The sequence below is a fragment of the Oncorhynchus mykiss genome, chromosome 19 (assembly GCF_013265735.2).
Source record: "Oncorhynchus mykiss isolate Arlee chromosome 19, USDA_OmykA_1.1, whole genome shotgun sequence".
Classification (NCBI taxonomy): domain Eukaryota; kingdom Metazoa; phylum Chordata; class Actinopteri; order Salmoniformes; family Salmonidae; genus Oncorhynchus; species Oncorhynchus mykiss.
Window position 1 is genome coordinate 46,878,482 of NC_048583.1, and position 16,575 is coordinate 46,895,056.

General features: G+C 43.6%; 1 protein-coding gene across 3 annotated transcripts; it reads left to right on the plus strand.

Moving 5' to 3' along the window:
- Window positions 1–692: 692 nt before the first annotated feature.
- On the plus strand, window positions 693–16,553 carry pabpc4 (poly(A) binding protein, cytoplasmic 4 (inducible form)). Of its 3 annotated transcripts, none has more exons than XM_036954946.1 (14): window positions 939–1,557; window positions 7,596–7,789; window positions 7,901–8,016; window positions 9,533–9,672; window positions 9,831–9,925; window positions 10,082–10,219; window positions 10,376–10,471; window positions 10,582–10,851; window positions 11,048–11,138; window positions 11,285–11,410; window positions 11,523–11,629; window positions 15,474–15,564; window positions 15,732–15,862; window positions 15,972–16,553. In XM_036954946.1, exons 1-14 carry the CDS (start codon window positions 1,362–1,364, stop codon window positions 16,071–16,073), a joined length of 1,893 nt encoding a protein of 630 aa, XP_036810841.1. In that variant the 5' UTR covers window positions 939–1,361; the 3' UTR covers window positions 16,074–16,553. The 3 variants fall into 3 exon arrangements, with proteins under 3 accessions (XP_021430236.2, XP_036810841.1, XP_021430235.2); XM_021574560.2 differs by having other exon boundaries at window positions 940–1,557; window positions 11,523–11,656; XM_021574561.2 differs by lacking the exons at window positions 10,376–10,471; window positions 10,582–10,851; window positions 11,048–11,138; ... (3 more) ...; window positions 15,732–15,862; window positions 15,972–16,553 and having other exon boundaries at window positions 693–1,557; window positions 9,831–9,929; window positions 10,082–10,220.
- Window positions 16,554–16,575: the final 22 nt, after the last annotated feature.

Here is a 16,575-nt window from a genome sequence, read left to right on the forward strand (position 1 = left end):
CTCAATTTCGAGTCCTATAGCGAAGGGTCTGAATACCTACGTAAATAAGGTATTTCTGTTTTTTTGACATTTCCAAACACTTCTAAAAACCTGTTTTCGCTTTGTCATTATTGGGTATTGTGTGTAGATTGAGGATTTGTATTTATTTAATCCATTTTAGAATAAGGATGTAATTTAACAAAATGTGGAAAAAGTCAAGGTGTCTGAATCCTTTCTGAATGCACTAAGTATATTTTAAACCAAATACTTTTAGACTTTAACTCAAGTAGAATTTAGAAAATTGAGTACTTTTTCCACCACTAATGGGGTGAGACGCCCTCTGTGTGATAATACAGTTAATACAGTTAACAGTTCCTTTGGTTGCAACTAGTCCTGATCAGCTACAATTTTCTGTTTTTTCATCAGTTTGAAGTCATTCCATCAAAACAATGAGGTAAATATATATATAATATTTATTTTTTTGTCGTTTAGAAAAAGTTGTAGATATAATCACACTTGACCAAATAAATCGTCCTCAACTAATCAAATGCTCCTTACATAAAAATTACATTTTTTTTTTTTTTTTAATTGTCAACTGCAGCCATTTTCCATCCTAGTTCGTTACCATAAGCATGACCATCATCCACCTAAAAATAAAATGTTAAAAATATCCTAACTTTTTTTCAGCAATTAGTCATTGATCTTAGGTGGGTAGTTTTACCCCATGTTACCCTACACATGTCGTACTGATTTTTTGGGGGGTTTAATAAACCTGGTCAATGGCAAAAAGCTGTGGTCACTCCCAGATGTCGCTGTAGGGATTTGTGTTGAGTAGTTGTGACGGAACACCCGCCGCGCTCCCTTTTACAACGCATGCTCAGTTTTTTTTCCTATCACAAGTTTGACCCCGTCTATTTCTTCTGCGCACTGCACTGTCTATATAGTGCCCATGCTTTTCCCACGCAGTCTCTTTCCCCAGCCACAAAACAACCGTGAGTGTAACTCACCGTTCTTTAACAACTTAAAAAAAAAACACAAACACAAAAAAAAAAAAAAATTCATAAGATCTCAAAAATAAGTAGCTGTCGTAATCTAAAAAATATTTTAAATCGCAAAACATTATTTGGGGGTTAATAATAGGCCTCGGGTTTAAACCGACGTTTTGGACAAACCGAATTTTCAGGAGAATACGCCGAAATTCAATTATGTTTTAGCTGTCTCTTTTTTTCTTTTCTCCTCAGCGAGTCGTGGAATACTTTTAGGTCAAGTCACATTTTGGTGGAAAGAGCGTCTTAGGCTCATTACGCACAGATTCTGCCCCGGCGAACAATTCTCGTGGCTAACGCGAGGGAATAATTCATACATTTTATGCACTTCAAGAAATGAACACAGCGAATGAGGGGAGTTATCCAATGGCTTCTCTATATGTTGGCGACCTGCACCCTGATATCACTGAAGCTATGCTGTATGAGAAATTCAGCCCAGCTGGACCAGTGCTGTCTATTCGAGTGTGTCGTGATATGATCACCCGACGCTCTCTGGGTTATGCCTATGTGAATTTCTCGCAACCCACGGACGGTAAGAAAAAAAGCATGCCTCAAAATCGGTGTTTGTTTGCATTACGGTGAAGAGTTGATTTGATCTTTGATTTGAGCATGTCCGTGTTATTCTGTGCATCTGTCTAAGAGGATACAATGTAAAGCACATCTTGCTTTTAATGAGTATCGATTGTTATGATTTCCCGTTAGAAAGTACACAATATATACCAAAGTTTAGACACCCCATCAAATTAGTGGATTCGGCTATTTGAGCCATATCCGTTGTAGAAAGGTGTATAAAATCGAACACACTGCCATGCAATGTCCATAGACAAACATTGGCAGTAGAGATGAGCCTTACTGAAGAGCTCAGTGACTTTCAACATGACACCGTCATAGGATGCCACCTTTTCAACAAGTTAGTGAATTTCTGCCCTGCTAGAGCTGCCCCAGTCAACTTAAGTGCTGTTATTGTGAAGTGGATAGTCTAGGAACATCAACGTCTCATACGCTAAGTGGTAGGTCACACAAGCTCACAACAGGTCCCCGGTTGTAACACTCACTACAGAGTTCCAAACTGCCTCTGGACGCAACGTCAGCACAATAATTGTTTGTCGGGAGCTTCATGAAATGGGTTTCCTTTGCCGAGCAACAGCACACAAGCCTAAGATCCCCATGTGCAATGCCAAGTGTCGTTCAAGGAGAACTCTACCTGCCCTAATGCATAGTGCCAACTGTAAAGTTTGGTGGAGGAGGAATAATGGCCTGGGGCTGTTTTCATGGTTCAGGCTAGGCCCCTTAGTTCCAGTGAGGGGAAATCTTAAAGCTTTCAACTTTGTGGCAACAGTTTGGCGAAGGCCCTTTCCTGTTTAAGCATGACAATGCTCCCGTGCACAAAATGAGGTCCATACAGAAATGGTATGTTGAGATCGGCATGGAAGAACTTGACTGGCCTACACAGAGCCCTGACCTCAACCCCATCGAACAGCTTTGGGGTGAATTGGAACGCACACTGCGAGCCAGGCCTAATCCCCTAACATCAGTACCCGACCTCACTAATGCTCTTGTGGCTGAATGGAAGCAAGTCCCCGCAGCAATGTTCCAACATCTTGTAGATATCCTTCCCAGAAGAGTGGAGGCTGTTATAGCAGCAAAGCGGGGACCAACTCTGTATTGATGCCCATGATTTTAGAATAAGATTTTCAATGAGCAGGTGTCCACATACTTCTGAACATATCTACATAATTCACACCTATTTTTGATCATATCTCCATCATTCACACCTATGTTACCTATATAGAGCTCTGTTGTTACCTCCCGACTCCACTATCTAGTGCAAACATACCAATACAAAAGCAATCTAAGAGGTGTAGGCTAAGCCCCAACTCTGCAATTAACAAAATTAATGGGAGAGGATAAATGTTTTCCTTCACTTTGGACTCAAGTAAACTTGCTCAGAACCATGCATGGCACAGTCAGTCTACTAAAGCATACTGTACAGACTCAACGACTTTTTGCCTTGCATGGACCAACTCCGTTGAGTGGAAAAGTACACATTTGGAATAGTATCTCTTGACCCATATAGCAATGATGGCCCACTTCTTCCATCTGACAGTGTTGGAGGATTGACCAGAATCTGCTCCAAGACTCCTGCTTTGTACATGTTGTAGCCAGGCTTCTGTCTGTGTTCTGCATTTACCTTTGAATAAGTGGCGCTACAGTTTTGCTCCAGAGTACTGCTCCACACTGCCTAACCCAGGGTTTCACAAACTCTGTCCTCAGGATCCCATGTTTTGGCTTTTGCCCTAGCACTACACAGCTGATTCAAATCAACTAATCATCAAGTTTTGATCATTTGAATCAGCTGTGTAGTGTTGGGGCAAAAACCAAAATGTGAACCCCTTGGGGTCTCGAGGACTGAGTTTGGGAAACGCTGGAACCCAAAGTGACCCATTTTTCAGCTCCTATTTAAAGGGCCACCAGGAAACTGTTCTGCAGTGAAATTAATTCCCATCGCCTCCCCTGCTGCCTTACACACACAGAGAGAGGAAGAAAAGGCACATCTGAACATTAACTTGTGCATTTCTCTGCTTTCTTTGGATCATGTTATGTCATGCATTTGTGTGTCATCTGATCTGAAAAGAATAAGTCTGAATAGATAGCAGGAATGTATTTGTAGAAGCAGGAACTTTTCTCTGGGATGTAACACCTATTTATGGTTGGATTTTTTGAGTAATTGTTGAAGGGTCGTGTACTTCACATCTCCATGTTCTTCTCTACATGTGGATCTGTAATGTTTTACTCATGTTTTAGGGGCTTACAATTTCTTTCCTAAATCCACTCCCAATTTACGCCATACAAGGGTACACACTTGAGGAATTTCCAGCATTTGCATTGGGAGTCAGTCCAAGCCCCAATCCTGTGGCTATTGTGAGAAGTCTGAAATACAACAGAATGTCATGCTTTGATATACCACTTGATTCAACAATCACTCTTCTCATTATCCAATGTAGAGTTATCATCTACAGTAGAATGCTGTATTTGTTGGTGAGTGTGACCTGGCAGGATTGAGCTATAATTTGTGTTCTATGAAGGTGTCTGTGTCTGCCGACTGTTTATACAGTTTGGGATGTTTTCATATTGCACCTGCCATCACTTGTCTGAGCCAGTGTAGAGAGAACCCCATGGCAATATTAACTGGAGGTTGTATTTTGATCACAAACACAATATAACGTCATGTCTAGGTCGTGAATATACAGGTTTAGACAACATCACAAACCTGTTACCAGCGCCATTGCTAACTAGCATAGCTATTCCCATTGTTGCAAAGAGTTATGGGATATTAGAATCCCGTTGTTTTAAAGGCATGGTCAATTTGACGTCTGAAGTGGCCGTACAGCGTTTACTGCGATGCATACGCCAGGGCTTTCATACTTCTTGCGCTGAGCAGAGCTATTGTGAAGTAAGTTGTCAAGGAAGTGAGTTTATGTTTATACAAGACCACCCGCCCCCACCTGAGATCATCAAATCATGTCAATACGGAGCTCTCTGTATTGTTTGAACATTTGAGAAGGGAAAGGCGATGCGGTACGGCGCATGATTTGGCCTCTGCATGCCTCCCGGGGCTTCGTTATGCCGTCACACTCTCCAGACGAAGTCTCCGACTACATTGTTGGGTCAAGCATGAGTTTGCTTTTAATCTTTGTCATCTTCAACCTAGCATCATGTCAGGAAGTAAAAGTCTAGTACAACTACTACCACATACACTGAACAAAAATATAAACTCCACATGTAAAGTGTTGGTCCCATGTTTCATGAGCTGAAATAACAGATCCCAAAAATGTTCCATACGCACAAAAAGCTTATTTCTTTAAGATTTTGTGCACAAGTTTGTTTGTCTGTTAAGTGAGAATTTCTCATTTGCTAAGATAATCCATCCACAGTAAAAGGCCACTCTACAATTTGCTGATTTGTCACACAACACATTGCCACAGACGTCTCGATGTAAAGGTAGCGTGCAATTGGCATGCTCACTGCAGGAATGTCCACCAGAGCTGTTGCCAGAGAATTTAATGTTAATTGCTCTACCATAAGCTGTCTTCAATGTCGTTTTGGAAAATTCGGCAGTACGTCCAACCGGCCTCACCACGCCAGCCCAGGACCTCCACATCTGGCTTCTTCACCTGCGGGATTGTCTGAGACCAGTCACTCGGGCATCTGATGAAACTGGGTTTGCACAACTGAAGAATTTCTGCAGAAACTGTTAGAAACCGTCTCAGGGAAGCTCATCTGCGTGTTCGTCATCCTTACCAGTGTCTTGACCTGACTGCTGTTTGGCGTTGTAACCGACTTCAGTGGGCAAATGCTCACCTTCGGTGGCCACTGGCACACTGGAGAAGTGTGTTCTTCATGGATTAATCCTGGTTTCAACTGTACTGGGCAGATGGCAGACAGCATGTGTGGGCGAGTGGTTTGCTAATGTCAACGTTGTGAACAGAGAACCCCACCTCCACCATGGGGCAATGGCATGGGCAGGCATAAGCTATGGACAACGAACACAATTGCATTTTATCGATGGCAATTTGAATGCACAGAGATACCATGACGAGATGCTGAGGCCTATTGTCGTACCATTCATTCACCTCCATCACCTATGTTTCAGCATGATAATGCACGGCCCCATGTCGCAAGGATCTGTACACAATTCCTGGGAGCTTAAAATGTCCCAGTTCTTCCATGGCCTGCATACTCACCAGACATGTCACCTATTGAGCATGTTTGGGACGCTCTGGATTGACGAGTAAGACAATCTTCCAGTTCTCGCCAATATCCAGGAACTTCACACAGCCATTGAAGAGGAGAGTGTGACATTCCACAGGCCACAATCAACAGCCTGATCAACTCTATGCGAAGGAGAGGCAAATGGTGGTCACACCAGATACTGACTGGTTTTTGGATCCACACCCCTACCTTTTTCATTTTTAAGGTATCTGTGACCAACAGTTGCATATCTGTATTCCCAGTCAAGTGAAATCCATAGATTTAGGGCCTAGTGAATTTATTTAAATGAATTCAGTTCAGGTATTTCCTTTTATATGAACTGTAACTCAGTAAAATCTTTGAAATGGTTGTGTTTTCATATTTTTGTTCAGTGCATTTGAGAAGAGTAGTCTTCCTTCATGTGTCTGAAGTCGCTTTGGCTGACCATCTCCACTTTCAGCATGTCACCGCTGCATTTAAGTCTCAAGACCTGGTCTTGATCATCTGAACATTCTTGTTGAATGTGTCTCCCATCAATGGCAGGCAGATAATGCTCAACTCACATTCCACACCAGCACATACTCTCAGTACCCCTCTCTAAATATCTCTGTCAGCCTAAATATTCCCTGCCTATAATATCTAAAACCCTATAAAGTCTCCATTTAAGGGTAATGTTTGACAGAATATATTAGGGTTGCTACCTGCCTCACCTAGAATAAAATATCCAGTTTTCAGTTTTGACAAAATACATTTCTAGTATATCGCATTGACCTGTGAAGTTCACTTCAAGGGTTTTGTGTGTGTTACATTCAGTTCACCTCTTGTTTGATGTGTTTATCTATTTCTACTATTCATCCATTCAGCAATCCCAGCTCCACATAGTGCTAATGTTTTTTCATCAAGGTTGGCCATGGGAACCTTCCAGAACTAGACGGACAACGAGAAACCATCACACACCATCTCTGAGCTGGTTTGTGTGAAGTACAATGGCACAGCTAACTGCTGATGCCAGCAGACGCAAGGGAGCTCCGTTTTGTTTAGCTCTAAAGCCCGGGTGTGTGTTGCTGTGGAGTGACGGAAACAAAGGGGAGGTCTCTGGTTGGCACGTGTGCCCAGATGAACATGAGCAGCAGGAAAACGCTAACTGGCACAACATAAATAACGATAGGCAGATCTAGAAATGTAAATCGAAGTGACAGCACACTGGCAGCAAATGTAGTTTGGACAAATTAAATGAATAGTGGCTGGTATTAATTAGAACCTCTAAAAGAGAACCTGTTAAAGAATGTCACGTTTTCAAGAGCCATTTGCCCCATTTGAATTATAACCGTACATGTACAGTATGTATCCCATTGTTTATATTCATTATGAGTGTGCATAAATGATGACTTAGGACCAGAAGTGCCTTGCAGGCCACATGTGTCTGTGAGCGCCGTGTGCCCTCCCCTAACAGCTGGTCAGTGTGGTGGCAGGCGGGGGTCAGACTCCATAGTCACATGGTCTAGTTAGTAGTTAGGACACTCCAATAGTAGTGTGGGTTCTTTAAAACAATGTGCCTTAAACTGGGGCCAGTACTTTTTTCTGACCACATGACCAGGAATAACTTCTAGTCTTGTCCACTAGGGCACAATTTGGTGGAGTGAATGATTGGGAGGCGTACATTTGGTGTAACATGCAGAGTGGTGTGGTGTCCATGATTCCAAGTGGGCACTAAATAGCATAAACAACATGGTGTAGTGGACCCAGTGGATGAGATGTTTTTAATGTTGTAAGTTAACACCCTGACTCTACCCTCTGACCTCTCCCCCTGCCCTCTAGCCGAGAGAGCCCTGGACACCATGAACTTTGATGTGGTGAAAGGGAAGCCAATCAGAATCATGTGGTCACAGCGAGATCCCTCACTCAGGAAGTCTGGGGTGGGCAACGTGTTCATCAAGAACCTGGACAAGACCATTGATAACAAGGCCCTCTATGACACCTTCTCTGCCTTTGGGAACATCCTTTCTTGCAAAGTAAGATGGAAGTGTTTCCGGCCAGACATCTGTATGACCATGTATTCACATTATGTGTATACATACTATGTAATATATTTTTTAAACGGCATCCATTTTTTTCTCAAACAGGTTGTATGTGATGAGAATGGATCCCAGGGATACGCGTTTGTGCACTTTGAAACGCAGGACGCAGCTGACCGCGCCATCGAGAAGATGAACGGCATGCTTCTGAACGATCGCAAGGTGTGAGTGTCTGATTAACTAGGAGAGGGTGGGGAATGTTGGTTTTAAGTTTTGGCTGACTTTTCTTGGTGAATTGAATTATGGGAAATTTCAGGCCCGGAGTGACCATAATTGTACACTTGCTAACTCGATCAAAAACGAGGGCTGAGGGGCTTAGGTTGCCAACTTCCCTTGCTTGGTTAATCATTTGGACCAATGACAAAGATGGCTGCAGGGATTCCCCCAAGGGCATAAGGCGAGGGTAAGTGGAGGAGGGTATGTCTTTAATGAGTTTGAAACGCAGCCCCTGTTCCTGGAAATCTACCCTCTTGTAGGTTTTCACTCCAATCCCAGTTGTAACTAACCTGATTCAGCTTATCAATCATCTAATAATTAGAATCAGGTGCACTAGATTAGGGTTGGAGTGAAAAATTACAGGACGGTAGACCTCCAGGAATAGGGTTGGAGACTCCTGGTTAAGATCAATCAAGGGCAGTTAGGATGTTGATAAGGATTGTAGTAGCTCATCTGTTTACCTATACTGTGACAAGGCAAAAGACAATTCAACTTGTTAAGGGGGAAGTTAAAAATGTCTGATAATGAAGGTGAATGAGAGAACTCAAAAAGGGTTCTTTGGCCATCCCCATAGGTATAGGAGATCCCTTTTTTCGGTTCCAGGTAGAACCCTTTCGGGTTCCATGTAGAACCCTCTGGAAAGGGTTACACATGGAACCCAAAGGGGTTCTACCTGGAACCAAAAAGGCCTGTACATAGATATAATGAGCCATATAACACCCCACACTCAGTCCCCATAAACCATGGCTTTCTTTGTGGTTTGTTGAACTACACAACTAACAGTGAATGTTTTTTTGCAGTGCTTACTGGAGTGCTTACTTTACCACCTCGCTTACTTTTTTGAAACCTACAAAACATGTCCACACTCTGGTCACCTCACACCCCGTGTCAGCTGAATGTCCGTCTGTACGTTTGTCCACCCTGCCTGCCTGGCGTGTGTATGTGTGTCTAACCACGCTTGTGTGTTTTAGTGATGGAGCGAGTGCAGGAATGCAATACTGGAGCACGGATTGGGAGAGGTCTGCATAGCAAGGTAAAGTCTGAGGTGAGGAAGATGCTCCAACAAGCTCGTTTGATCCTCAGCTTTCCTCTTTATGAACCTCTGTCCCTCCATCCTTCAGGTCTTGGACCAGGAAATGTCATTGTTTGTGTGCTGTGTTCTGGGTGTATAGCATGAATGCTCTGTTTTCCTGATTGTGGTGCCATAAACCGTGCAAGAAGGTTGATCAATGTTGTTCCTGAGAAGTCCTTGACTGACTCAATGTGGTTTTGTCTTATACGAAGTGCTTCCTTCTATTTAGTAGTCATGTCTGGGCATCCTCAATGTCAGTGCTGTGAACACCAGCTTGAAGCCAGAAAACATGTGTCTCAGATGAAAAACATGAGAGATGGATCACAGTCCCTTTCTCCCTCCTGCTCAGGACTGTTTTACAAGAGTTGTCGCTGCTCTCTCGCTGTGTTTAGGTTCGTTGGACGATTCAAGTCTCGGAAGGAGAGGGAGGCAGAACTGGGGGCCAAAGCAAAGGAGTTCACCAACGTCTATATCAAGAACTTTGGAGACGACATGAATGATGACAAGCTAAAGGAAATGTTTGATCAATACGGTAAGCTGCGACACAGATTCATACTGAGTTTTCTCATTAGTGGAGCCATTTAGTTTTTCACATTAGTCTTGAAATCCACCCAAGGAACCTAGACATGAACTTGCCTTTCTCCAAACTCATATACCGGAGTCCAAATTATTCCCTTTTCCTCCCTGCAGGTAAAACTCTCAGTGTGAGGGTTATGGCTGACCCCAGTGGCAAATCCAGAGGTTTTGGCTTTGTGAGTTACGAGAAACACGAGGACGCTAACAAGGTAGGTAGGTATATTATACCCACACGACAACAGTTGTCAATACAAGTCGGTGGGATTTCATGGTTGGTGGAAAAATACTGAAACAATCACTCATCACATTGTTAACTTATGGGTTTATTACATATACACTGCTTGTAAGAATGAATCTCTACTCAGGCATGTGAGGAGATGAACGGTCTAGAGTTCAACGGGAAGACAGTCTTCGTGGGGCGTGCTCAGAAGAAGATGGAACGGCAGGCAGAGCTAAAGAGAAAGTTTGAGATGTTGAAACAGGAGAGGATCAGCCGTTACCAGGTCAGTCACCTCCTCTGGCACCACTATGTCTAATAGAACACTGATAAGAAACAAATGCCATCATTCAACCTGACATATTGTTTCATAGTACCCACCCATTAGACAACAAGCCAGGCTGAGTATGTGTGTGGGTCACGACTGTATTTCTGGTTTCAGGGCGTTAACCTTTACATTAAAAACTTGGACGACACCATTGACGACGAGAAACTGCGAAAGGAGTTTACCCCATTCGGGTCCATCACCAGTGCCAAGGTGAGAGAGTTTAGCAGAGGTAAATGTGGTACAACAACAATGACCCCTTTTTTAGTTTTGTATTTGTAGTATGTTATCCAGAAAAACACAGCTGACTTCTCTCAATGCAGGTGATGCTGGAGGAGGGGCGGTCCAAGGGCTTTGGGTTCGTCTGCTTCTCCTCTCCTGAGGAGGCCACCAAGGCTGTGACTGAGATGAATGGGCGCATCGTGGGCTCCAAGCCACTCTACGTGGCCTTGGCTCAGCGCAAAGAAGATCGCAAAGCCCACCTCACTAACCAGTATGTGCAGCGCATCGCTGGCATGAGGGCCATGCCAGCCAACGCCATCATCAACCAGTTCCAGCCCGCCAGCGGATACTTCATGCCTGCAGTGCCACAGGTTAGTGTTGAAAGGAGAGCGGGTTCAAATGGGTTTGAAAGTTGTGTGCTTTACTGGAAATGCCCTTCACAACAGCCATGTCAGGGTTCTGCCAGTTGATATGATAGACTGCTGTGCAAATGCCAGTAAGAATCAGTATTTTTTTAGAGTAAGATTGAGAACTAATATTGTGCAACATTGTGTGTGTGCACGTCAGGCCCAGAACAGGACCACCTACTATGCACCCAATCAGCTGGCCCAGATGAGGCACAACCCCCGCTGGCAGCAGCAGGGTGGCAGAGGCCAAGGTGAGGGTTAGAGATGACATACACAATCTATCATGAGTTGTATATCCAGGCGATGTTTATTTATGTACTACATGTCCTGGTGACATACTGTATTATGGGGACTAACTTCTGTCTAATAATAACCCTGCCTCCACCTTCCTTCCTAGGTGGGTTCCAGGGAATGCCCAACTCCCTGCGCCAGCCTGGTCCACGTGCCAACCCGAGACACCTGACTCCCAATGCCAGCGCCCAGGGCCCCCGAAGCATGGGGCCTTCTGGAGCTCAGAGAATTGGTAAGTCTGGATTGCCTCAGTACTTCTGATTACAATTGACATTGTGGAAATAATACCTCATCAAACTACATATGCTTGGCTCATACATACTTTGTTTAATCCCTACCATTAGGAATTGCTGGCCAGGCCATGGGTCCTCATCCCTCCATGGGAGTCCCTGCCCCTCGGGCCATGACATCCTACAAGTACACCACAAGCGTACGCAACACTAACCCCCAGGTGGTGCACCCCATCGCCTCACAGCAGGTAAAACTCACTAACCTGGCCTCCCGGGTGGCGCAGTGGTTAAGGGCGCTGTACTGCAGCGCCAGCTGTGCCATCAGAGACCCTGGGTTCGCGCCCAGGCTCTGTCGTAACCGGCCGCGACTGGGAGGTCCGTTGGGCGACGCACAATTGGCCTAGCGTCATCCGGGTTAGGGAGAGCTTGGTCGGTAGGGATGTCCTTGTCTCATCGCACACCAGCGACTCCTGTGGCGGGCCGAGCGCAGTGCGTGCCATCCAAGGTTTCCAGGTGCACGGTGTTTCCTCCGACACATTGGTGCGGCTGGCTTCCGGGTTGGATGCGCGCTCTGTTAAGAAGCAGTGCGGCTAGGTTGGGTTGTGTATCCCGAGCCCGTGCGGGAGTTGTAGCGATGAGACAAGATACTACAACAATTGGACACTACGAAATTGGGGAGAAAAAGGGGTAAAATTCAAATAAAAAAAGAAAAAAAAAACTCACTAACCTGGCGATAGGTAGCTTAGCGGTTAGAGCGTAGGGCCAGTAACCAAAAGGATGCTGGTTCAAATACCCGAGCCGACAAGGTGAAAAGTCTCCTTGAGCAAGGCACTTAACCCCAATTTTCTCCAGAGGCGCCGTATTACCATGGCTGACCCTGTAAAACAACACATTTAACTGCACCTATCTGGTGTAGGTAACCATGAAACGCATATACAGTTGAAGTCGGAAGTTTACATGCACTTAGGTTGGAATCATTAAAACTAGTTTTTCAACCACTCCACAAATGTCTTAACAAACAATAGTTTTGGCAAGTCGGTTAGGACATCTACTTTGTGCATGACAAGTCATTTTTCCAACAATTGTTTAGACAGATTATTTAACTTATAATTCACTGTATCACAATTCCAGTGGGTCAGAAATGTACATGCACTAAATTGACTGTGCCTTTAAACAGCTTGGAAAAATCCAGGAAATGATGTCATGGCTTTAGATGCTTCTGATAGGCTAATTTATATCATTTGAGACAATTGAAGGTGTACCTGTGGCTGTATTTCAAGGCCTACCTTCAAACTCAGTGCTTCTTTGCTTGACATCATGGGAAACTCAAAAGAAATCAGCCAAGACCTCAGAAAAGAAATTGTAGACCTCCACAAGTCTGGTTCATCCTTGGGAGCAATTTCCAAACACCTGAAGGTAGCGCGCTCATCTGTACAAACAATGGTACACAAGTATAAACACACCATAGGACCACGCAGCCGTCATACCGCTCAGGAAGGAGACTCGTTCTGTCTCCTAGAGATTAACGTACTTTGATGCGAAAAGACTTCAGGAAACATTTTTTTACCTCCACAAGTCTGGTTCATCCTTGGGAGCAATTTCCAAGTGCCTGAAGGTACCACGTACCATCTGTAGAAACAATAGTACGCAAGTATATATACCATGGGACCACACAGCCGTCATACCGCTCAGGAAGGAGACTTGTTCTGTCTCCTAGAGATGAATGTACTTTGGTGCGAAAAGTGCAAATCAATCCCAGAACAACAGCAAAGGACCTTGTGAAGATGCTGGAGGAAACGGGTACAAAGTATCTATATCCACAGTAAAACGAGTCCTATATCGACATAACCTGAAAGGCCGATCAGCAAGGAAGAAGCCACTGCTCCAAAACCACCATAAAAGAGCCAGACTACTGTTTGCAACTGCACATGGGGACGAATATTGTACTTTTTGGAGAAATGTTCTCTGGTCTGATGAAACAAAAATAGAACTGTTTGGCCATAATGACCATTGTTATGTTTGGAGGAAAAAGGGGAAGGCTTGAAAGCCAAAGAACACCATCCCAACCGTGAAGCATGGGGGTGGCAGCATCATGTTGTGGGGGTGCTTTACTGCAGGAGGGACTGGTGCACTTCACAAAATAGATGGCGGAACTGAAAAAGCGTGTACGAGCAAGGAGGCCTACAAACCCGACTCCGTTACACCAGCTCTATCAGTTGGAATGGGCCAAAATTCACCCAATTTATTGTGGGAGGCTATCAGAAACGTTTGACCCAAGATAAACAAAGGCAATGCTACCAAATACTAATTGAGTGTATGTAAACTTCTGACTCACTGGGAATGTGATGAAAGCTGAAATCATTCTCTACTATTATTCTGACATTTCACATTCTTAAAATAAAGTGGTGATCCTAACTGACCCGAGATGGAATTTTTACTAAGATTAAATGTCAGGAATTGTGAAAAACTGAGTTGAAATGTATTTGGCTACGGTGTATGTAAACTTCCGACTTCAACTGTATACATACATACACACATACATGCATACATAATACAAGTCAAATGTTTGGACACACCTACTCATTCAAGGGTTTTCCTATATTTTTACTATTTTTTACATTGTAGAATAATAGTGAAGACAAACTATTAAATAACACATGTAATCATGTAGTAGCAGAAGTGTTCAACCAATCTAAATATATTTTATGTTTGAGATTCTTCAAAGTAGCCACCCTTTGCCTTTGATGACAGCTTTGCACACTCTTGGCATTCTGTCAACCAGCTTCATGGAATGCATTTCAATTAACAGGTGTGCCTTGTTAAGTTAATTTGGAATTTCTTTCCCTAATGCATTTGAGCCAATCGGTTGTGTTGTGACAAGGTAGGGGTGGTATAAAGAAAGCCCTATTTGGTTAAAATACCAAGTCCATACCAAGTCCAAGAACAGCTCAAATAAGCAAAGAGAAATGACAGTCCATCATTACTTTAAGACATGAAGGTCAGTCAATACGGAAAATGTCAAGAACTTTTAACGTTTCTTCAAGTGCAGTCGAAAAAACCAAGTGCTATGATGATAAACTGGCTCTCATGAGGACCGCCACAGGAAAGGAAGAACCAGAGTTACCTCTGCTGCATAGGATAAGTTCATTATCAGCGTTATCAGCCTCAGAAATTGTAGCCCAAACACATGCTTCACGGATTTCAAGTAACAGACACATCTCAATATCAACTGTTCAGAGGAGATCGCATGAATCAGGCCTTCATGGTCGAATTTCTGCAAAGAAACCACTACTGGACACCAATAAGAAGAAGAGTTGCTTGGGCCAAGAATCATGATAATTAGTTCCAACCTCCGTGTCTTTTGTGAGATGCAGAGTAGGTGAAAGGATGATCTCCGCATGTGTAGTTCTCACCGGGAAGCATGGAGGGGGAGGTGTGGGGGTGCTTTGCTGGTGACACTGTCTGTGCTTTATTTAGAATTCAAAGCACACTTAACCAGCATGGCGACCACAGCATTCTGCAGCGATATGCCATCCCTTCTGGTTTGCGCTTAGTGGGGGCTATCATTTGTTTTTCAAGAGGACAATAACCCAACAAACCCCCAGGCTGTGTAAGGGCTAATTGACCAAGAAGGGGCGTGCTGCATCAGATGACCTGGCCTCCACAATCTCCGACCTCAACCCAATTGAGATGGTTTGGGATGAGTTGGACCGCAGAGTGAAGGAAAAGCAGCCACCAAGTGCTCAGCATATATGGAAACTCCTTCAAGACCGTTGGAAAAGCATTCCAGGTGAAGCTAGTTTGGGAGAATGCCAAGAGTGTGCAAAGGGTGGCTACTTTGAAGAATCTCAAATATAAAATATATGTTTTTGTTTAACACTTTCTTGGGTACTACATGATTCCATATGTGTTATTTCATAGTTTTGATGTCTTCACTATTATTCTACATTGTAAAAATAAAGAAAAATCCTTGAATGAGTAGGTGTGTCCAAACTTTTGACTGGTACTGTATATTCATCACTGCCCTGTTTTTAAACTCTTTGTGGCCTGTCTTTCTATTCTCAGTCTCAACAAGCTGTAGATGTGCAGGGTCAGGAGCCTCTCACAGCCTCTGTGCTGGCTGCTGCACCATCTCAGGAGCAGAAGCAGATGCTTGGTGAGTGAGTGCTGGAACAGATTGGCGGTGTGTCATATTGTTCTTTGGAAGTTCTAGAGTCTAGACCCTTTGGATGGATTTTGAACATCAATGCAACAAGGTGCAATTATACAGTATCATTTTACCTGTGAGAACCATTCTTAACCTTCCATCTCGCTCTCTCTCAGGGGAGCGCCTGTTCCCCCTGATCCAGCCCATGCACCCCAGCTTGGCAGGGAAGATCACTGGAATGCTGCTTGAGATCGACAACTCTGAGCTGCTGCACATGCTGGAGTCCAACGAATCCTTGCGCTCCAAGGTACCAGCAACAGGATAATATCAGAATAAGATCATAAGAAGGGATCTAAGAGTCATAGTTTTGTCCAAATCTCTGACTGTCTCCTATTTCACTGTGTGTGTTTGTGCAGGTGGAGGAGGCTGTTGCCGTGCTCCAGGCCCACCAGGCAAAGAAAGATGCCACACAGAAAGTGGGAGTCATCACTACAACCGCTGCTGCCACTACCTCCTGATGTGTAAAGACCGCTTACTAAATGTTTAAAAATAAGAATAATATTTCTCATCCTATGCTTGTTTTGCTTTTTTTTTTTACACAGGCAACTGGGAAAAGACGGGTAGAGATTACTACATTGGTCGCAAATGCCTGGGTCTTCTACAAAATCCTATGCAAAAATGTAAAAAAAACAAGGTTATAAAGAATACCTTTTAACGTACTTGAGCATTAATAAACAAAATATTACAATACTTAATTTTTCTAGTTGTGTAACAATTTAAACTTTACCAAAAGTAAAGGAATTCTTCTAACTAAGTCCCTTTATTTTGTGGCCAGGACATAACTTTTTTCTATAAGGAAAATGAGCTTTGCTCTTAGTTCTTTGTTTGAAAGTTTTGTTTAATGATTTGAAAAATTGGATTCCTCTATCCCATCATGTTATTGGTTTGGTGGTTTGGTATATGTTGTTCTCAATAAAGGGATTAATATATCAAGTTTACCACATTGTCTGTTTTTTTCTT

Coding starts and splice junctions, on each gene's coding strand:
- pabpc4 (XM_021574560.2), top strand. CDS start 1,362: ATGAACACAGCGAATGAGGGGAGTTATCCAATGGCTTCTCTATATGTT. Junction 1,558..7,595: donor TTTCTCGCAACCCACGGACG/GTAAGAAAAAAA, acceptor CCTGCCCTCTAG/CCGAGAGAGCCCTGGACACC. Junction 10,852..11,047: donor TCATGCCTGCAGTGCCACAG/GTTAGTGTTGAA, acceptor TGTGCACGTCAG/GCCCAGAACAGGACCACCTA.